At 48.1% G+C, this 23,888-nt stretch overlaps 1 protein-coding gene across 4 annotated transcripts in view; it reads left to right on the forward strand.

Annotated features, from left to right (window-relative positions):
- Window positions 1-23,888, forward strand: part of LOC132832895 (ral guanine nucleotide dissociation stimulator-like) — a 219,862-nt gene that overhangs the window by 78,134 nt on the left and 117,840 nt on the right. The window contains exon 1 of one of the 4 annotated variants that reach the window (XM_060851106.1): window positions 13,085-13,601. The exons of the other annotated variants lie outside the window; for them this stretch is intronic. Coding sequence (XP_060707089.1) covers window positions 13,500-13,601 — 102 coding nt within the window. The 5' untranslated portion in view covers window positions 13,085-13,499. Of the gene's footprint in view, window positions 1-13,084; window positions 13,602-23,888 lie in introns of those variants that run through there. 4 annotated transcript variants of the gene reach the window in all.

Here is a 23,888-nt window from a genome sequence, read left to right on the forward strand (position 1 = left end):
AGAGGCCCTCCATGCTGACTCAGGTTAAATGCCTTTCTGTTGAGACGGTAGTGAGAGACCCGATGGACTGTGAGATTGCGAGGTGCCAGGTGGTGTTTGGAGAGAGACAGAGCTCTCTCAGTGCCTGAGTCCAGCTGTTGTGAATGACCATCTGAAGTCCCGATGAACTCTATTAACATGGGACGGACACACAATGGGGCTCTCACAGCCAGTTATATGTGGAATTGGGTATTTGTAAAGAGCTATTGGAACGGGCTGCCCCCTCGGACATGGTGGGATCCATTTCCTCTTGCTCCATTGGGCGGGATTGTTCCCAGAGCTGGGGGAAGACCTTACTATAACAGAGTAGCTGGGGACATGACATGTAAAGAGTGGGGTGCGTGTTTGGAGGTGAAATGATTTTGGGAGTTTGGTTCCCAGTGCTCTGCACCACTGGGGCTTTGTTCCTCTCACGCCCGGGTCAGTTTGAGAAATGCCACTGCCCACATGCAGGCCAGTCAGCCCATCATCTCCGTGCTAGCCCCCTTTCTTTCTAGTTCATAAGAATTCCTCAGATGCACTCCCCTCCTGAGAGAAAAAAATCCTCCTCAACTCTGCCTTAGACCCCATCCTCTGAGATTGTGTGCTCCCAGTCCCAGACTCTCTCACAGATGGGAAACCCCCTTTTATCATCGATGCCCCCCCCCACCCTCCTTCTGAACCCCAATGAGTGCAGGCCCTCAGACTCACCCACTCATTGTCGGACAGTCTCTCCATATCCAGGCTCAACCAAGAGTGCCTTCACTGTGCTGCCTCAATGTCTATTTCTGGGGAAAAGGAGCCAAAACCGGTCACAGCATTCCAGACACAGAACGTGCTGTGTTCTATTTGCCTGCCTTGATACCTGCTGAACTTGGACACTAGCTTTTTGTGATGAGTGCATGCACCGCGGTGGCTCAGTGGTTAGCACTGCTGCCTTGCAGCGCTAGGGACCCGGGTTCAATTCCAGCCTCGGGTGTGAAGTTAGCACATTCTCTCCGTGTCTCTGCAGGTTTCCTCCCTCAGTCTAAAGATGTGCTTGGCCGCAGTAGCATGCGCAGGTGAGCCATGGGAAATGTTGAGGGATAGGGTAGGAGGTGTGGGATGCCCCTCAGAGGGTTGGTGTGGACTCGATGGGCTGAACAGCCTGCCCCCACACTGGTGGGGGTGGGGTGGGGGGGGTTTGTGATTTTGACAATGACACAGTTGAGAGCAGACATCTTCAGAGCAGAGCGATAGCTGGACTTGTGGGTGACACTGCCTGAGGAAGGCAGCTTGCTATGAGATGAACAACAAACACTGCCAGCTATGCTCACATCCCATGAAATAAGGGGATAAGGGGCCGATCTGTATCTTAATGTTGTTGGTTCTGTGCCCGGTCATGTTTTTAACTCCCAACGCCCTGAAAAGAACAAAGAGAGAAAAAAAAACAAATACCAACCTCTGTTCTTGAATATTTTCAGTTGACCTTCGGCCCACCTCCCCCCCCTCACCCCCAGAAGCCTTGTGGAGTAGAAGGCTGCAGAGTTACATTTACGTAGCAGCCCGGTTCAAATTCGAAGTTCGCTCATGAGCCCTTGTCCTGGACTGCCCCGTGGAGAGAGAGGAAATGCTTTCACTTCAGTCAAATCTCGTAAACACCTCAATTAAAGTTGCTCTTTGATCTTCCAATCCCAGCTCAATACATGCTCTGTCTCGACAGTCCATTCTTATTATGGAAGACGTTTTTAAGTCCTGATAATGTTCTGGTGATAACGCACAGTTACCCCGCCCATCCCTGTGCAAGGGCAAGATATGATGAGATTAGATTAGATTAGATTCCCTACAGTGTGGAAACAGGTCCTTCGGCCCAACCAGTCCACACCGACCCTCTGAAGAGTAACCAACCCAGACCCATTCCCCTCTGAATGATGCACCGAACACTATGGGCAATTTAGCATGGCCAAGTCACCTGACCTGCACATCTTTGTGACTGTGGGAGGAAGGCCACGCAGACATGGGGAGAATGTGCAAACTCCACACAGACAGTCACCCGAGGCTGGGATTGACCCTGGGAACCTGGCGCTGTGAGTCAGCAGTGCTAACCACTGGGCCACCATGCCACCCATATATTTTCTACAATGTGGGGACTAGGGCTGAAAGCTGCATTTAATGTCCTTCCTGGCAGGTTAGACGCCTCGGTGTCAGGGTATTTAATCAGATCGCTGATGGAAATCCTGTTGTCTTCCCTGATTTGCCCTGATTAGGTCTGGGAAGGCCAATGGAGTGTCAGGGATTCTAGGTTCCGAATAAATTAAAGCCTGTAACTCACTCCCAGGTATCCATTATTCTGTATATAAACCATCTGAATCCCTCAATTAGATTCCAGTCTGTAACTCAATCCCAGGTATCGATACAGTCTTCATAAGAGTGTTGATCTGAAGGCACCAATTGAGGCCAATACTGATCGCCTAATTGCTACTACAGAAGCATGACTGCATGGTGACTGGGAACTGATTATTTGACAAGTAGGAAGAGCAGACAAGAGGGTGAAGGGCGTGGTGTTGTTGTGGTAATGGGGGATGGCATTTCTCCATCAGTATGAGAGGATCTCTGACCAGAAGAACAATGTGAGAAATGTCTTTGGGGTGAACTAAGAAACAACATGGGTTGTTTCACAGCATCACCACAACGTCGCACACGCGCGCGCACGCACACACACACACACACACACAGCCTCACCACACCATCTCACACACACACACACACACACACTCACACACACACAGCCTCACCACAACATCTCACACACACACACACAGACACACACAATCACACACACACAGCCTCACCACAACATCTCACACACACACACACATACACACACACACACACAGCCTCACCACAACGTCTCACAAAAACACATACACACACACACACACACAGCCTCACCACAATGTCTCACAAAAACACATACACACACACACACACACAGCCTCACCACAATGTCTCACAAAAACACACACACACACACAGCCTCACCACAATGTCTCACAAAAACACATACACACACACACACACACAGCCTCACCACAACGTCTCACAAAAACACATACACACACACACACACACAGCCTCACCACAATGTCTCACAAAAACACATACACACACACACAGCCTCACCACAACGTCTCACAAAAACACATACACACACACACACACACAGCCTCACCACAACGTCTCACAAAAACACACACACACACACACAGCCTCACCACAACGTCTCACAAAAACACATACACACACACACACACACACAGCCTCACCACAACGTCTCACAAAAACACACACACACACACACAGCCTCACCACAACGTCTCACAAAAACACATACACACACACACACAGCCGCACCACAACGTCTCACAAAAACACACACACACACACACAGCCTCACCACAATGTCTCACAAAAACACATACACACACACACACACAGCCTCACCACAACGTCTCACAAAAACACATACACACACACACACACACAGCCTCACCACAACATCTCACAAAAACACACACACACACACACACACAACCTCACCACAACGTCTCACAAAAACACACACACACACACACAGCCTCACCACAACGTCTCACAAAAACACACACACACACACAGCCTCACCACAACGTCTCACAAAAACACATACACACAGCCTCACCACAACGTCTCACAAAAACACATACACACACACACAGCCTCACCACAACGTCTCACAAAAACACACACACACACACACAGCCTCACCACAACGTCTCACAAAAACACATACACACACACACACAGCCGCACCACAACATCTCACAAAAACACATACACACACACACACACAGCCGCACCACAACATCTCACAAAAACACATACACACACACACACACACAGCCTCACCACAATGTCTCACAAAAACACATACACACACACACACACACACAGCCTCACCACAATGTCTCACAAAAACACATACACATACACACACACACACACAGCCTCACCACAATGTCTCACAAAAACACATACACACACACACACACACAGCCTCACCACAACGTCTCACAAAAACACATACACACACACACACACAGCCTCACCACAACGTCTCACAAAAACACACACACACACACACAGCCTCACCACAACGTCTCACAAAAACACACACACACACACAGCCTCACCACAACGTCTCACAAAAACACATACACACAGCCTCACCACAACGTCTCACAAAAACACATACACACACACACAGCCTCACCACAACGTCTCACAAAAACACACACACACACACACAGCCTCACCACAACGTCTCACAAAAACACATACACACACACACACACAGCCGCACCACAACATCTCACAAAAACACATATACACACACACACACACACACACACAGCCGCACCACAACGTCTCACAAAAACACATACACACACACACACACACACAGCCTCACCACAACGTCTCACAAAAACACACACACACACACAGCCTCACCACAACATCTCACACACACACACACACTCACACACACACAGCCTCACCACAACATCTCACACACACACACACACACTCACACACACACAGCCTCACCACAACGTCTCACAAAAACACATACACACACACACACAGCCGCACCACAACGTCTCACAAAAACACATACACACACACACACACACACACAGCCGCACCACAACGTCTCACAAAAACACATACACACACACACACACACACAGCCGCACCACAACGTCTCACAAAAACACATACACACACACACACACACAGCCGCACCACAACGTCTCACAAAAACACACACACACACACAGCCTCACCACAACGTCTCACAAAAACACATACACACACACACACACACACACAGCCGCACCACAACTTCTCACAAAAACACACGCACACACACACAGCCGCACCACAACGTCTCACAAAAACACATACACAGCCTCACCATAACGTCTCACAAAAACACACACACACACACAGCCTCACCACAACGTCTCACAAAAACACACACACACACACACAAACACAGCCTCACCACGTCTCACAAAAACACACACACAGCCTTACCACAATGTCTCACAAAAACACATACACACACACACAGCCTTACCACAACGTCTCACAAAAACACCCACACCCACAGCCTCACCATAACGTCTGACAAAAACACACACACACAGCCTCACCACAACGTCTGACAAAAACACACACACACAGCCTCACCACAACCTCTCGCAAAAACACACACACGCACAGCCTCACCACAACGTCTCACAAAAACACACACACACACAGCCGCACCACAACGTCTCACAAAAACACACACACACACACACACACACAGCCTCACCACAACGTCTCACAAAAACACCCACACCCACAGCCTCACCATAACGTCTGACAAAAACACACACACACAGCCTCACCACAACGTCTGACAAAAACACACACACACAGCCTCACCACAACCTCTCGCAAAAACACACACACGCACAGCCTCACCACAACGTCTCACAAAAACACACACACACACAGCCGCACCACAACGTCTCACAAAAACACACACACACACACACACACACAGCCTCACCACAACGTCTCACAAAAACACACACACACACCACACCACACACACACACCACACACACACACACACACCACACACACACCACACACATACACACAGCCTCACCACAACGTCTCAGAAACACACACGCACTCACCACAACTAATGACATAAGTTGATTTAGTTGGAGATATAATAGTAGTGTAGTCCATGGTGTAAACCAGGAGATGAGTGACACTTGCAGCATGACAATGCAGTAATCATACGTAACATCGATCTGCATGTTGGAGTGTTTCGACGATGTTACTGACAACATTGAGAACAGGGAGTTGATGGATGTCATATGTTCTACCTTTCAGAAGGTTATTTGAATAAGTCCTCCCCAGGAGGAGGTTAGAAAGATTAAAGTCCATCGGTTAGGAGGTAGTTTAATGGCATGGATTACGGGTTGGTTCACAAACAGGAACCAGAGAGTAGTAATGAATGAGTTACTCTTGTGTTGGCAGGTTGTGACTAGTGGAGTACTGCGAGGATCAGTGTTATGGACTAGGCCAGACCACTCAAAACATTCTGAAGCAGGCATCCCAGACCATAAGTTTGCAATTTGTTTTGGTAAGTGTACAGTGAAAATTACCCAGAGTAAGTTAGTGAGGTTGACTACCAGGTTTTAAAACAAAGATTTCTTCACAAAACTACACAATGAAACATAAAGAACAGAATAAAGAACTGTTACAGAACTCAGTCTATCCAAACTGGATTTAATTATGCTGTTTGCCGACAGTCCCCATCAGCAAACCCCCTTAAAAAATAGTGAAAATGGAACAAATGCTTACAGGTTGAAGTTGGAAGGGCAGAAGGAGAGAGAGTTTAGCAACCTGTTTCCACACAGCTCACTGTTGAACTCCTAACTAGTTCTGGACTGAACTTCTCAGCGAGACAGCTGACCGCTCCCCTTTCATTCTACAGGTCACTTCTAAAACATGACCACTTTGGCCTGAAGTCTCATTGGTTTACATATAAACAAAAGGCCTCTCAAAGTCCTTTCTCATCTCTGTACCAACCTAGTCACCTCACAGCCAGGAATGGTTTATGTCCGCTCTGAAGAGAACCAAGGTCACAGTATCCTTGAGAAAAGGAAGAGATTTGTGACATCAGTACCTGGGCTCTGAGTGTTCACAATGATGACAAATTATTTGCATATCCAAATTTGCAGAGGATACAAAGCTAAGTGGAAATGCATATTGTGAGGAAGATATAAAACCTTTCCAGCAAGATTTAGTGATTGGGCAAGGACATGGCAAACAGAATATGATGTGGAAAAATATGAGTTTATCCACTTTGATAGAAAGAGCAGAGTTTTTCTTAAGCGGTAAGAATTTGGAAAGTTGATGTTCAAAGGGTATCCTTGTTAATATGTTACTGAAGGCTAACAGACAGATGCAGCAAGATTAGGAAGGTTAATGAAATGTTAATCTTTAGCGCAAGAGGATTTGAATACAGGAATACTGATGTATTGCTTCAATTGTAAAGAAGCCTGGTGTACTTTTGGCCACCTTACCTCAGAAAAGATATTAATCTCCCAGAAGGAGTGCAAGGAAAATTCACCAGATATATTTTCAGAAATGAGAGATAGTCCTCTGACAAGAGATAGCAAAACTGGACTTGGATTCTGTCAAGTTTTAACGATATTCCGTAAGTACATTAAGTGAAAACGTGTAACTCAGAAGAAGATAGAGGATAGAGGTCAACGTGACCATCTAGGTCTGGATCCCAGAATATGGGTGAGATCCTAAGTGAGTATTTTGCGTCATTATTTACTGCGGAGGAGGACATGGAAGCTAGGGGTGTCAGGGAAGCATTATAGAAGAAGATGTCATTAAGTAGATAAATCCATGGGACTTGATCAGGTATTTCCCAGAACTCTGTGGGAAGCTAGGGAAGAGATTGTTGCTGAGACAATTGTATCGTGCACATGGTTGAGGTGCTGGAGATTGGCTAATGGAGTACCCTTATTTAGGCAAGGAAAAGTCAGGGATTTATAGACCAGAGAGCCTTACATCAGGGATGGGTAAGGGTTTTTTATTTATTCATACACAGGCTGAGGGCCAGGCCAGCATCTATTGCCCAGAGGGCAATTGAGTCAACCACATTACTCTGGGTCTGGAGTCACATGTAGGCCAGACCAGGTAAGGAATGCAGTTTCCTTTCATAAAGGACATTCATGAACCAGAATTTTTTTCCCCACCAATAATCAATTCATGGTCATCATTAATCTATTATTTTCAGATCCTTTGTTGAATTCAAATTCCACCATTTGCCTTAGCAGGATTCAAAACCAGGGCTCCAGGTGTATCTCTGGATTAGCAGCCCAGTGATAACACCACTAGGCCAGCAGCTTCCTAGTTGTTAGGGGAGATTCTGACGGATAGAGTTTACATGTATTTGTAAAGACAAGGACTGATTAGGGATAGGTCAACGTGGCTAACTTGATTGAGACCTTTGACAAGGCGACTAAAAAGGTTGATGAAGGTAGAGGGGTAGACATTTTCTACATGGACTTCAGTAAGACGGCCGACAAGGTTAGGCTGGTTATAGCAACGTTAGATCGCATGGGATCCGGGCAAAGATAGCCAATTGGAATCAAAGTTGGTGTTAAGGTAGGAGACAGAGGGTTGTGGTAAAGGGTTGGTATTCAGACTGGAGGTGACCAGCAGTGTGCCATGATGATCGGTGCTGGGTCTGCTGCTTTTTGTCATTTATATAAATGATTTGGATGTGAATCTAGGAGGAATGGTTTGCAGGTGAGACCAAAATCGGTGGTATGGGGACAGTGAAGAAAATTAGAGACAAGATTAAGTATCTCCTTGTACAATCAGGACCTTGATCAGCTGGGCCAACGGGCGAAGGAGTAGCAGGTGGAGTTTACTTTAGATAAACATGAGGGGCTGCATTTTGGCAAATCCGAGCAGGACTTTTACAATTAACAGCAGAGTCCTGGGACGTGTTGCCGAACCAAGAGACCTTGGAGTGCAGGTTCATTGTTCCTTCAAAGTGCAATCGCAGGTAGATAGGATGGTGAGGGAGGCTTTGAGCATGCTTGCCTTCATTGGTCATAATATTGAGTACAGGAGTTGGGAGGTCACGCTGCAGCTGTACAAGACATTGGTGAGGCCACTTTTGGAATACTGTGTTCAGTTCTGGTCTCCTTCCTATCGGAAGGATGTTGTTTAACTTGAAAGGGTTCAGAAAAGATTTACAAGGATGCTGCCGGGGTTGGAGGATCTGAGCTATAGGGAGAGGTTGGACAGGCTGGGGCTGTTTTCCCTGGAGCGTCGGAGGCTGAAGGGGTGACCTTGTAGAGGTTTACAAAATCATGAGGGGCATGGATAGCGTGCATAGCCAAGGTCTTTTTCCCCATGGAAGAGGAGTCCAAAACTAGAGGGCGGAGGTTTAAGGTAGGATGGGAAAGATTTAAAAGGGACCTAAGGATCAACTTTTTCACACAGAGGGTGGTGCGTGTATGGAATGAGCTGCCAGAGGGAGTGGTGGAGGCTGGTACAGTTACAACATTTTAAAAGACAAGATTTAAGAAGCAGAGTTGGAGGGATAGGGGCCAAATGCTGCCAAATGGGACTAGATTGATTTAGGATATCTGGTCAGCATGGACTAGTTGGGCCGAAGGGTCTGTGTCTGTGCTGTACATCTCTATGACTCTCTAATAAGAGATGATCTCATTGAAACCTATAAAACATTAAAGGGACGGACAGGACGGACACCTAGTGAGGGTGTCTGGGACGAGGAAAACGATTTAAAAATGAAGGGGAAGCCACTTGGATCCAAGACGAGGAGACTTTTTCCATTCGAAGATCGATAAATCTTTGGGATTTTCTCGGGCTGCGGAAACTCACTCTCTGAGTGCATCTACAGCAGAAGTTGACACATCTTTGACTATCGATGGCATGAAGAATTGTGGTTAGAAGGCATTGAAGTGTTCGATTGGCCCCGATTGTGTTCAATGGTGGAATGTGCTGGATGGGTTGAACAGCCTTGTTTTCCTGTTTTGAAACATACAGGCAGTGGGAAGGCAGGGGGAAAGATGGATGCTGAGAGCTATCTGTCTCCCTTTGTGTCTGACCTCTGTAACGCACTCTTGCCCTGCAGTCTACACCATGCACTATCACCCAACTCTGACCTGGCTCGCTCCCCAGTGCTGGCCCTCTCTTGATTGTCATTCTGGCGGCAGCCACTGCCCTCCCGTTGGCGCTATGAGGGCAGCCTCTGAGGAGCTGAGGGTGGGAATGACTTCCCTCAGGGGCCTGGAGGCTGGTTGGTGACCTCACGGCAGTCAGTTGGCACATAAGACCTGCCGATTCTTTCTCCCAGTTTGCACCTTCCTGTCTAACCGTTCGGATAAAATGGACTTCCTCTCGAAAATCATTGCGTCATTTCCTTCTGTTCATTGCAAATTAACCAACGGAAACCCTGGGAGTCTGGGGAGCTCTGGCGAATTAGAACCATTCACCGCTGATGGAACTGCTGTTCCCTCTTTCTTATTTTTACTTCTCTTCTGTTCCTGCTAAGTGCGGGAGAAACCTTTAGATGGCATCAGGCCAGAAAAAGCCATTCGGTCCATCATCCCTGTGCCAGCTCTTTGAAAGATCCAACCAGTTGGACTCACTGACAGGATCTATCAATAGGGCCCTGCAAGTTTAGCCAATTCCATTTGAAATCGTTATTAAATCTGCCTCCACTGTCCCTATCAGGCAGCACATTTCAGCTGACAATAAAATGTATAAATACAGCTCCCTTCCCCAGATTCTCTGCTGATTCTTCTACCTTTATGCAAAGTTTTGCAGTTTAGAAACAAAATAATTCTCCCACTAGTCATTTGAAGCTGACCTGACTGATGCAGTGCTGCATCGTCAGAGGGTCACTGCACCGTTTCCTAAATCCATTCCCAGGATGAGGACATCTCTAGTTAGGCCAGGATTTATTGCCCATCCCTAATTGCCCGGAGGACAGTTAAGAGTCAGCCACATTGCTGTGGGTCTGGAGTCACATGTAGGCCAGCCCAGGTAAGGGATGGCAGTTTCCTTCCCTAAAGGACATTAGTGAGCCAGATGTTCTTTTTCCCTAGCAATGGATTCATGACTTGGAGGTGCCAGTGTTGGTTTGAGGTGGACAAAGTATAAAAAAAATCACACAACACCAGGTTATGGTCCAACAGGTTTACTTGGAAGCACTAGCTTTTGGAGCGTTGCTCCTTCATCAGGTGATTGTGGAGCAGGATGAAGGAGCAGCGCTCCGAAAGCTAGTGCTTCCAAATAAACCTGTTGGACTATAACTTGGTGGTGTGTGATTTTTCAACAATGGATTCATGGTCAGCATTAAACTCTTTAATTCCAGATTGTTGTTGAATTCAGGTTTCACCTCCTACCTTCTCTTATTTCAAAAATATACTTTATTCATGAAAGAAACACTTTAAGATAATATATATATTGTGCACAGACACACACACACACGTGGTTCGGCTCTACACAGTAGCAAATCAAGGGAACAAACAAATGTTGGAAACAGAAAGAGAGGTTGCTGGGAAAAGGTCAGCAGGTCCAGCAGCATCTCTGCTGAGAAATCAGAGTTAACGTTTCGGCTCCAGGAATGATTCTGAGCAAGAGTCACCTGACCTGAGACGTTAACTCTGATTTCTCTTCACAGACGTGGACACGGTGCAGTGACTCTCTGACGATGCAGCACTGCATCAGTCAAGTCAGCTTCAAAAGACTAGTGGGAGAATTATTTTGTTTCTAAACTGCAAAACCTTTTGCATCGAGGTAGGAGGACCAGCAGAGAGCCTGGGGAGGGGAGCTGTATTTATACATTTTATTGTCAGCTGAAATGTGCTGCCTGATAGGAACAGTGGAGACAGATTCAATAACGATTTCAAATGGAATTGGACAAACTTGCAGGGCCCTGTTGATAGATCCTGTCAGTGAGTCCAACTGGATGGATCTTTCAAAGAGCTGGCACATGGACGATGGGCTGAATGGCTCTTCGCAGATGCTGCCAGACCTGCTGAGCTTTTTTGCAACAACTTCTATCTTTGTCTCTGGGTTTACAGCATCCGCAGTTCTTTCAGTTTTAAACAAGCATTGGATTTAGATTCCATCCACAGAAACCAAGCACCACTCTCTGACGCAGGGAAGACCACATTTGAGGCACCGGGAGGGTCCGATAACTCAGGTTGTAAGTTTGCCCGCCGAGCTGGTCAGTTTGTTGTTAAACGTTTTGTCACCACGTTAGGGAACATCATTAGTCAGCCTCCGGTGAAGAGCTGAAGTTAGTGACCCACTTTCTATTTACATATCTTGGTCTGTTTAAGGGTGGGTGACATCATTTCCGGTTCTGTTTCTCAAAGGTTGGTAAGCGGAGTCCATATTGATGGAGTTCCAGTTTGAATGCCAGGCCTCAAGAGATTCCTGTGCGTGTCTCTGTTTAGCCAGACCTAGGATGTATGTGTTGTCCTTATTAAAGTGGTGTCCTCCTTTGTCTGTGTGTAAGGATACCAGTGGTAGTGGGTCAGGCCTTTTGGTGGCTAGTTGGTGCTTGTGGATAGTTTCCTGCCTGTCTGTTTGATATAGTGTTTGACGCAATCCGATAACAGAATGGACCGTCCCTGAACCCTAGTCCACAGAAGTATAGAATCCCTACAGTGTGAATACAGGCCCTTTGGCCCAACAAGTCCACACTGACCCTCCGAATAGTAACCCACCCAGACCCATCCCCCAAATCTATTACTCGACATTTACCCTTAACTAATGGGCCTAACCTAGACATCCCTGAACACTATGGGCAATATAACATGGTCAGTCCACTCTAACCTGCACATCTTAGGACTGTGGGAGGAAACCAGAGCACCCAGAGGAAACCCACGCAGAATGTGCAAACTCCAGCCAGACAGTCACCCGAAGCTGGAATCGAACCCAGGTCCCTGGAGCTGTGAGGCAGCAGTGCTGACCACTGAGCCACCATGCCACCTTTGAAACATTACCAAGGTCTCTGGGTAAATACTGCAGATGCTCAGGACCAGAGTCGAGAGTGTGGTGCTGGAAAAGGGCTTGTGCCTGAAAGGTTGATTCTTCTGCATCTCAGATGCTGCTGTGTTTTTTCCAGCACCACACTCTCAACTCTCCGGGTTAACAGCCAAGCGATAATACCACTGGGTCGTCACCGTACAATACACCGCCATGTGAAACACCTGAGGCAATAAAAACCATTCAGTCAAGAGTATTCGAGACGTGCAGGGGAGTTGAGCCGGCACCTGGGAACCATTAACCTGGCCACCTGTAGAGTGTCGGTGACCTTGCTGTAAGTCAGAGACGACTTCCTTCCCTCCTGCCGGTCGGGTTAGTTCCTGTTTTTCTGGTTCAGCAAGTGCCGACCTGTTTGGCTGCCTCTCCACGCTGCGAGCTCCTCTCTCTCTCTCTATCTCCGTCTCTCCTGTGGGGCCCCGCTCCAGGATACCGGCCTGTACCGAAGCGAGCAGAGGGGGTGGGGGTGGGGTCCTCACACCGGGCTGTCGGTGTCGAGAGAGACAAAGACGCCACCCCCCCCAGCCTCCAACCCCCCCACCCTCAACCCCGCACAGCTGGCAGCTGAAACCCGAGAGGGGTCTTTGCCCGCCTGGATTCCGGACTGCGTGTGTGGTTGAGAAGGCGTCTGGCTCACTGCCTGCCTGAGGTGGTGTGCCTTCCCAGCAGCCCCGGGTGCGATGCTCCTCTCTCGGCGCTCGATGGATGCCCTCTCCCAGCTTTGCCCTCCGTGAGGTGGGGGTCTGAAAGCAATCCCTCCCCCCCCCCCCAACTAGATGGACGAGGATGAAGTCAACCTGAGAATATGCGGCTTGCTGGGAATCCGGCGGGTACCTAGAAATGTTGGAGGGACACAGTGGTACTGCAACTTGGACCTGGTAGGTGGGCAAGGGGGAGGGATTGGGGATGAGGGGGTGTCCAAAGGGTGTCGTGCAGCCACACTCGACCTCCCTTTGCTGCCTTTGAGGGGTCAGCCGTGTCTCAGTCCGGTCTGTCAACCTGAAAATGTGAGGACAGACTCCAGTCTCACAGGGCACAGAGAGTGCCGCACTGTCAGCGGGTCAGTGCTGAGGGAGGGCCGCACTGTCAGCGGGTCAGTGCTGAGGGAGTGCCGCATTGTCAGAGGGTCAGTACTGAGGGAGTGCCGCACTGTCAGAGGGTCAGTACTGAGGGAGTGCTGCACTGTCAGAGGGTCAGTACTGAGGGAGTGCCGCATTGTCAGAGGGTCAGTGCTGGGGAGTGCTGTACTGTCAGTGGGTCAGTACTGAGGGAGTGCTGCATTGTCGTAGGGTCAGTGCTGGGGAGTGCTGTACTGTCAGACGGTCAGTACTGAGGGAGTGCCGCACTGTCAGTGGGTCAGTACTGAGGGAGTGCTGTACTGTCGGAAGTTCACTACTAAAGACATACTATTTTGTCAAAGATGTAGTACTGAGGGCATTAATTTCAGTGTGCAGTCCAAATATATTCCCTCAAATAATGCCCATAAAATGGCGAATTGACTTATTAATAGTTTGCTGTGTATGATGATTGGCTGTGTTCCTACTGAGTGCTGCGATTTCCACAGTACAATGACAACAACTCCTCCGATGTCACGCGCCGTCTGTGACATACATTGCAACCTCCTGAGATGCGAAAGGTGCTTTATAAATTTAGTGTCTGACACCAACATCGCTGTGAGATGGAGCCAATGGTGCGCTCACGTGCGATATTTCCTCCTTTCGCTCCGTGATCATTTATTTGTGATTGATCTCTGAGGTGTTGCTTGGGATGTTTTTGACAACAAAGATTGCACACACATCTATGTTTTAAAGCGTTGGTGGCCAGAGGAAATGTCTTGTATTTCCACTATGGTTGAGTCTCCTCTGTGTTTTTGTCAGATAATGAGTGGGCAGGCCGTTTATCACGTGCAGTGCTACAGTTTTGAGCTCTTGAAAACAATCGCATTCTGAGAAACGTACCATATTGTGCTACCAAGCAACTCTTTAAGACAAACTTTATTTTTGGATTGGATCTCTGAGTTCCAAGTCAACATTGGCAGAAAATAAGGGCTGTTGTGATGTCATGGGGGTCAATGATTACGGCGGCCATGTTTGTTTTAAGAATGGACACTCCACCATCCAAATGTCTGTGCTTTTTGATCATTTCACATCGTGAGTGTGAGGTCCTCAGTAATGTGGGCAGGCTGGGTTAACTGTGGAGAATGTTAAGGGGCTTTGAAACGAAATGGCAAGAATCGTCTATGATTGTTGCCAAGTGACAAGATCTTGAAAGGGTTCAGAAAAGATTTATGCGGATGTTGTCAGGGTTGGAGGATTTGAGCTACAGGGAGAGGATGAATAGGGGCTACTGCTGTTTTCCTTAGAGGGCTGAGGGGTGACCTTATAGAGGTTTATAAAATCATGAGGGACATGGATAGGATAGATAGACAAGGTCATTTCACTGAAGTGGGGCAGTCCAGAATGAGAGGGCATAGGTTCAGGTGAGAGGGGAAAGATTTAAAAGGGGCTGAAGGGGCAACTTTTTCACGCAGTGGGTGGTATGTGTATGGAATGAGCTGCCAGTGGAAGCGGTGGAGGCTGGTACAGTTACAGCATTTAAAACTTATTTGGATGGGTATATGAATAGGAAGATTTTGGAGGGATATGGGCCAAGTGCTGGCAAATGGGACTACGTTAATTTGAGATATCTGATCGACTTTCGTGAGTTGGACCGAGGGTTCTGGACATCCGTGCTTTACACCTCTGAGTCTCGCTGGAGAGTCGACATTTCGAGCATAAGCTCGACATCAGGAATCAGAACGTACGCTTGAAACGTCGATTCTCCTGCTCCTCGGATGCTGCCTGACCTTCTGTGCTTTTCCCGTGCCACACTTTTTGACTCTGATCTCCAGCATCTGCAGTCCTCAGTTTCTACTGCCTCTATGACTGTAATTCTCTGAATGACAGAAGTATTTTAGTGTTGGAGGAGGCCATTTGGTCCATTGTGTCTGTGGAAAAGGTCGAATTGCTGAGAGAGAGAGAGGATCAGTGGTGGTTTAATCTGAAGATCACCAGGCCTCAGGTCAGGGGAGAGGTTGAGATGAAGAGTCCGTCGTGGCAATTGCAGGAATTGAACCCATGGCTGTAGGCCTCACCCTGCATCGCAAAGCAGCCGTCCAGCCAAACAGGGCTGTCCTAGCTCTCTCAGCAGGCTGACCAGGCCCCAATCCCCTGCTGTTTTCCCCTTAACCCTCCGTAATGATTCCACTTCAACACTCATTAAATAATGCCGTGTTGAATACCTCAATTGAACCTGGTTCCACCACACAACCAGACAACGCCTTGATTACTTGTTGTGATCAACAGTGCACCTCCCTGCACTTTGGTGAAACAAACAAGATCAAGACGTATACAATTAAATGTTGGGCCTGCGTCGTGAGAGACGTGGTGGTTCAGGTACATAGTTCTATGCACCACATGTAGACAGGATGGTTAAGAAAGTGAATTGCTGCTATAGCTGACAATAAAGATTGGAGTAGATTCCCTATAGTGTGGAAACAGGCCCTTCAGCCCAACAAGTCCACACCGACCCTCCGAAGAGAAACCCATTTCCCTCTGACCAACCCACCTCATACTATGGGCAATTCACCTGACCGGCACATCTTTGGACTGTGGGAGCAGTCCCACGCAGACACGGCGAGAATGTGCAAACTTCACACAGACAGTCACCTGAGGCTGGAATTGAACCTGGGTCCCTGGTGCTGTGAGGCAGCAGTGCTAACCGCTGAGCCACCGTAGTTAGCACTGCTAATTCTAAAGGGATCTTGATCAGTTGAGCCAGTGGGCTGAGGAGTGGCAGATGGAGTTTAATTTGGATCAATGAGAGGTATTTCACTTTGTTAATAAGGGCACAACTTACGCAGTTAATGGTAGAGCCTTGGGTATTAGAGAGATGTAGAGATGTCCAGCACGGAAACAGACCCTTCAGACCAACTTGTCAGCGCTGAGCAGATTTGTTGTTGAACAGAGAGACCCAGGGGTTCAGGTACATAATTCTTTGAAAGTGGAGTCACATGTAGATAGGGTGGTTAAGAAGGTGTTTAGCACGCTTGCCTTCATTGCTCAGTCGTTTGAGAATAGGAGTTGGGACATCATGTTGAGGTTGTGCAGGGCGTTGGTGAGGCCTCTTCTGGAATACTGTGTCTTGTTCTGGTTGCCGTGCTATAGGAACGATATGATTAAGCTGGAGAGAGTTTTGAAGAGAGTTAGATGGATATTGCTGGGAACTGAGGGTTTGAATTATAAGAAATGAGATAACAAGAGTCCAGAGAAAGTATTTTCCTGTTATGGTGAAAGAGAAGGCTGGTGGGTATAAGGAATGCTGGATTACTAAAGAAATTGAGGGTTTGGTTAAGAAAAAGAAGGAAGTATATGTCATGTATAGACAGGGTAGATGGAGTGAATCCTTAGAAGAGTATAAAGGAAGTAGGAGTATACTTAAAAGGGAAATCAGGAGGGCAAAAATGGGACATGAGATAGCTTTGGCAAATAGAATTAAGGAGAATCCAAAGGGTTTTTACAAATATATTAAGGACAAAAGGGTAACTATTGAGAGAATAGGGCCCCTCAAAGATCAGCAAGGTGGCCTTTGTGTGGAGCCACAGAAAATGGGGGAGATACTAAATGAATATTTTGCATCGGTATTTACTGTGGAAAAGGATATGGAAGATATAGACTGTAGGGAAATAGATGGTGACATCTTGCAAAATGTCCAGATTACAGAGGAGGAAGTGCTGGATGTCTTGAAACGGTAAAAGGTGGATAAATCCCAAGGACTTGACCAGGTGTACCCGAGAACTCTGTGGGAAGCTTGAGAAGTGATTGCTGGGCCTCTTGCTGAGATATTTGTATCATCGATAGTCAAAGGTGAGGTGCCGGAAGACTGGAGGTTGGCAAATGTGGTGCCACTATTTAAGAAAGGCAGTAAAGACAAGCCAGGGAACTATAGACCGGTGAGCCTGACCTCAGTGGTGGGCAAGTTGTTGGAGGGCATCCTGAGGTACAGGATGTACATGTATTTGGAAAGCAAGGACTGATTTGGGATAGTCAACATGGCTTTGTGTGTGGGAAATCATGTCTCACAAACTTGATTGAGTTTTTTGAAGAACTAACAAAGAAGATTGATGAGGGCAGAGCAGTAGATGTGATCTATATGGACTTCAGTAAGGCATTTGACAAGGTTACCTGTGGGAGACTGATTAGCAAGGTTAGATCTAATGGAATACAGGGAGAACTAGCCATTTGGATGCAGAATTGGCTCAAAGGTAGAAGACAGAGGGTGGTGGTGGAGTGTTGTTTTTCAGACTGGAGGCCTGTGACCAGTGGAGTACCGAAAGGATCGGTGCTGGGTCCTCCACTTTTTGTCATTTACATAAATGACTTAGATGGGAGCATAAGAGGTACAGTTAGTAAGTTTGCAGATGACACCAAAATTGGACAGCGAAGAAGGTTACCTCAGATTACAACAGGATCTGGACCAGATGGGCCAATGGGCTGAGAAGTGGCAGATGAAGTTTAATTCAGATAAATGTGAGGTGCTGCACTGTGGGAAAGAAAATCTTAGCAGGACTTATACACTTAATAGTAAGGGCCTAGGGAAGGTTGCTGAACAAAGAGACCTTGGAGTGCACGTTCATAGCTCCTTGAAAGTGGAGTCGCAGGGAGATAGGATAGTGAAGAAGGCATTTGGTATGCTTTCCTTTATTGGTTAGAGTATTGAGTACAGGAGTTGGGAGGTCGTGTCACAGCTGTCCAGGACATTGGTTAGGCCACTGTTGGAATATTGCGTGCAATTCTGGTCTCCTTCCTATCGGAAAATGTTGTGAAACTTGAAAGGGTTCAGAAAAGATTTACAAGGATGTTGCCAGGGTTGGAGGATTTGAGCTACAGGGAGAGGCTGAACAGGCTGGGGCTGTTTTCCCTGGAGCGTCAGAGGCTGAGGGGTGACCTAATAGGGTTTTACAAACTTATGAGGGGCACGGATAGGATAAATAGACAAAGTATTTTCCCTGGGGTCAGGGAGTCCAGAACTAGAGGGCATAGGTTTAGGGTGAGAGGGGAAAGATATAAAAGAGACCTAAGGGGCAACATTTTCATGCAGAGGGTGGTATGTATATGGAATGAGCTGCCAGAGAATGTGGTGGAGGCTGGTACAGTTGCAACATTTAAGAGGCATTTGAATGGGCATATGAATAGGAAGGGTTTGGAGGGATTTGGGCCAGGTGCTGGAAGGTGGGACGAGATTGGGTTGGGATAGCTGGTCGGCGTGGACGGGTTGGACCGAAGGGTCTGTTTCCATGCTGTACATCTCTATGACTCTATGAGAGGCTGAGAAGTTTTCACTGGAGCATAGGAGGTTGAGGGGTGACCTCATAGAGGTTTATAAAATCATGAGAGGCATAGATCAGGTGAATGCAGGTGTATTTTCCCTAGGCTGGGGGGACTTCAAGTCTGGGGGAATATGTTTTTAAGGTGAGAGGAGGTAGATTTTAAACGTACATGAGGGGTGATTTGGTTTTTACACAGAGTGGTTCGTGTGCGGAATGAACTTCCTGAGGAAGTGGTGGATGTGGGTACAGTTACTATGTTGAAAACATATTGGGACAAGTACGTGAATAAGAAAGGTTTGGAGGGATGTGGGCCAGGAGCAGGCAGGTGGGACTAGTTTAGTTTGGGATGAGGGTGGACATGGACAGGTTGGACCGAAGGGTCTGTTTCCGTGCTGTCTGACCTTATAAGGCAATGAAAGCAGATTCAATTAGTTTCCGAAAACGGATTGCCATGGCTCAGCGAGCTTCCTTTCCCCAGTCCCTTTGGCCACCTCGGAGGGCAAGGGCAGCAGAGACCTGGGAGAAAACCACAATCTGAACGTTCCCCTGCAAGCCATTTACCCTCCTGACACTGAAGTAGATCCTTGTCCCTTCACTGTTACTGGGGCAGATCCCAGAAACTCTATTCTTCACAGCTCTGTGGGTGTCTCTACACCTGAAGGGCTGCGGTGGTTGAAGAAGTTGGCTTATACTGACCTTCTCGAGAATAATTAGATTTGGGTGACAAGTTGTTTCCTACAGCAAGTGATTCCCACGACTGTAACTTTTTAAAAAAAACGAGGAAGTGGTGGAGGCTGGTGCAATTACATGTAAAAGGCATCTGGATGAATCATACAATCCCCTACAGCATAGGGCGGCACGGTGGCACAGTGGTTAGCACTGCTGCCTCACAGCGCCAAAGACCCGGGTTCAATTCCCGACTCAGGCGACGGACTGTGTGGAGTTTGCACGTTCTCCCCGTGTCTGCATCGGTTTCCTCCGGGTGCTCCGGTTTCCTCCCACAGTCACAAAGATGTGCAGGCCAGGTGAATTGGCCCAGGTGAATTGGTTGCGCTTCGGCGGGTCGGTGTGGACTTGTTGGGCCGAAGGGCCTGTTTCCACTACTGTAAGTAATCTAATCATAGAAACAGGCTATTCGGCCCAACAAGTCCACACTGACCCTCTGAGGAGTAACCCACCCAGACCCATATCTGTATCTACACCTGACTAATGCACCTAACCTATACATCCCTGGACACCAGGGGAATTTAGCACAGGAACTCACCCTAAGCTGCACACCTTTGGAATGTGGGAGGAAACCGGAGCAAACAGGGGGAGAATAAACAAACTGTGAAGCAGCACTGAGCTAACATGCCACCTTAACAGATATATAAATAGGAATGATATGGGCCAAACGCTGGCAAGTAGCACTAGATGGATTTAGGATATCTGGGTCAGCATGGACAAGTTGGACTGAAGGGTCTGTTTCTGTGCTGTATGACTCTATGACTCTTGAGGAGAAAGATTGCTCAGGCAAGCGAGACTCATTGAGTGACACTTTGGAAGACGCGATGAGCTGAACATCCTGTCTCTGTGCTCTAATGTTCTAATTCATAATTTGGCCAATTGCTGCAATCATTCCCGCTTGCGAATCTGAAGACGCCCCGCGTGCAATTCGGTCGCTGAACTGGTCTTTCCAAAGATTGCACGGTGTGTTTTGGTGGCGCCCAGTCTGTGTGAAGGCCTGAGCACCCTCAACAGCATGCGGGGAGAGCTTTCCATCCCTCGGTTATATCCACTCTCTGCCTGATCGGGGCCTGGGGCCAGTCTGGATATCGGGCCCTGCAGCCAAGGGTAGGGGGAGCATCGACACAGTCAAAGTTCTGTCAGACTCTTTGTTCGCTTCAACACACAGTTAACTCTCATTTTTCTTAACTCGAGAGAATAGAGGCCTGGCAGTAACAGCACGGGTTTACAGAGGGAGAGGCGAAAGGGATGCTACTGCCACTCCTATGTCTCATGTCTTATGTCTTACATGAATAGGAAGGGCTTATGGGCTGGGTGCTGGCAAATGGGATGAGATCAGGTGAGGATATCTGGTCGGTATGGATTAGCTGGACCAACAGGTCTGTTTCTGTGCTGTATGTCCCTGTGACTCAAAGTGGTGTTGGGGTTGTCAGATCAGCTGTTGAATGGCAAAGTGGACTCAGTGGGCTGAATGGCGTAATTCCGCTTCTATGTCTTATGGCCTTGTGTGTATATATAGATCTGACGTTACTATAGATAACATTAATGGTAATAAAATCCATATATGAGAAACCTATTATAGATAAAGCCTATCTGGTGTATCCTAGGGTCAGTGGTTTCTCCCTGGACTGAGGGGTGTCTCCGATGGAGGATTTTGTCAGCAGGATTTCTGGGGAATGCTTCAGTAGATGGTGTGATTGTTATCTCTGCCCCCCTGCTGACCCATCCTTGGTGATCACCCCCTGTTGTCTCTGTCTCCCTGCTGACCCATCCTTGGTGATCACCCCCTGTTATCTCTGTCCCCTGCTGACCCACCCTTGGTGATCACGCCCTGTTGTCTCTGTCCCCCTGGTGACCAATCCTTGGTGATCACGCCCCTGTTGTCTCTGTCCCCCTGCTGACCCATCCTTGGTGATCACGCCCTGTTGTCTCTGTCCCCCTGGTGACCCATCCTTGGTGATCACCCCCTGTTGTCTCTGTCTCCCTGCTGACCCATCTTTGGTGATCACCCCCTGTTATCTCCGTCTCCCTGCTGACCCATCCTTGGTGATCACCCCCTGTTATCTCTGTCCCCTGCTGACCCACCCTTGGTGATCACGCCCTGTTGTCTTATCCCCCTGCTGACCCACCCTTGGTGATCACCCCCTGTTGACTCTGTCACTTCTCGGAGATACAAAGTGTGTGTTCTCCCAGCGATTACTCATCTGGGGCTGCCTTCCTGGGAAGGGATCCCGTTTGTCTTTGTGGATGCCACTGCCGTGACAACGGCCAGAGTCATACAGGAAGTGCGGATGAGGGGGAAAAGGTCAGGTGAAGTGGTGGTGCACGGACAGTGAGCTTACAAAGGGAGCATGATCAACTGGGCCAGTGGGCTGAGGAATGGCAGATGAAGTTTAATTTGGATAAATGCGAGATTTTTGCATTTTGGTAAAACAGACGAGGGCAGGACTTATCTGGTTAATGGTAGGGCCCTGGGTACTATTGATGAACAGAGAGACCAAGGGGCTCAGGTACATAAATGGAGTCACCGGTAGACAGGATGGTAAAGAAGGTATTTGCCATGCTTGCCTTTAATGCTCAGGCCACTGAGTACAGGAGTTGGGAGACCATGTTGTGGTTGTACAAGGTGTTGGTGAGGCCACGTTTGGACTACTGCATATCGTTCTGGTCACCCTGCTGTAGGAAGGAGGTTATTAAGCTGGGCAGGGTGCGGAAAAGATTTTCCAGGATGTTGCTGGGTTTGAGTTATAAGGAGAGGCCGGATCGGCTGGGATGTTTGTCACTGGAGCGTAGGAGGTTGAGGGATGGAGGTTTATAAAATCATGAGGGGCGTAGATCAGGTGAATGGCAAAGGTCTTTTCCCTGGGGTGGGGGAGTTCAAAACCAGGGGGCATATTTTTAAGGTGAGAGGCAAAAGAACAAAGGGTGGTTCGCACAGAGGGTGGTTTGTGTGTGGAATGAACCGCCAGACAAAGTAATGGATGCGGGAACATTTCGAACATTTGAAAGATATTGGTTCAGGAACGTGAACAGGAAAGGTTTGGAGGGATATGGACCAAACGCAGGCAAACGGGACGAGTTCCGTTTTGGGATTATTTTCGGCATAGAAGAGTTGGACCGAAGGGCCTGTATGACTCTATGTGGCCCTGCGGATTTCACCTCCCAGTGCCTGCTCCGTGGAGACGGCCTGCCGGCGATGACCCTTGAACTGCGGAAACTTCGGGCACCGAAGGAAGTCACTCCATCTGTCACGGCTGGGCCCGCTCATTGGGGAAGGGCTCGGACCGGGAATTGCTGGACGGACTCAGCAAGATCTGGAAGCGTCTGAGTTGAATTGAGAAGGAACGTCTTCACCCAGAGGGTTGTGCGTCCCTGGAATTCCCTGCCCAGTGAAGGAGATGACGCTAGATCAGTAACCATTTTTAAAGCTAAGATGGATACAGAGGAACCTCGATTATCTGAAGGATACGGGCGGGGGGTATTTCATGCGGTTAATCAAATTCCAGGTAACATACTTTAGCCGAGCATCGGGAACTTGCAATCTTGCCGGATAATCGAATTCTGGATAATCGAGGTTGAACAGCAAAGGGACTAAGGGTTTCAGTGAGAGAGCGAGGTAAGTGGAGCTGAGTCCATGAAAAGATCAGCCATGATCTCATTGAATGGCGGGGCAGGCTCGAAGGGCCGGATGGCGTACTCCTGCTCCTCGTTCTTATGTCCCTGTGGAGAAACAGTTAATTATCTGAGTCCGGTATTGACTCTCCTTCAGAGCAGGAGTCAAACTGGACTTGAAACATTAACTGTGTTTCTCTCTCCACTGATGCTGCCAGACCTGCTGTGTCCGGGCGGGTTGCTCTTCAGCGGTCCAGTGTGAACTGATGGGCTGAATGGCCTGATTCCACACTGTAGGCATTCAATGACTCCTGGTCTGCCTCTATCTCTGCCATCCCCATCTCCCCTCTGACCAACCACCCCCCCCACCCTGGGCCTGTTTGGATCTAGCTGATGTGGGAGACCATATCTGTCTCTGGCTGAGAGACCAAAAAAAACCCAAAAAATATTCTCAAACCAA

Source organism: Hemiscyllium ocellatum, chromosome 35 (genome assembly GCF_020745735.1).
Source record: "Hemiscyllium ocellatum isolate sHemOce1 chromosome 35, sHemOce1.pat.X.cur, whole genome shotgun sequence".
NCBI lineage: Eukaryota > Metazoa > Chordata > Chondrichthyes > Orectolobiformes > Hemiscylliidae > Hemiscyllium > Hemiscyllium ocellatum.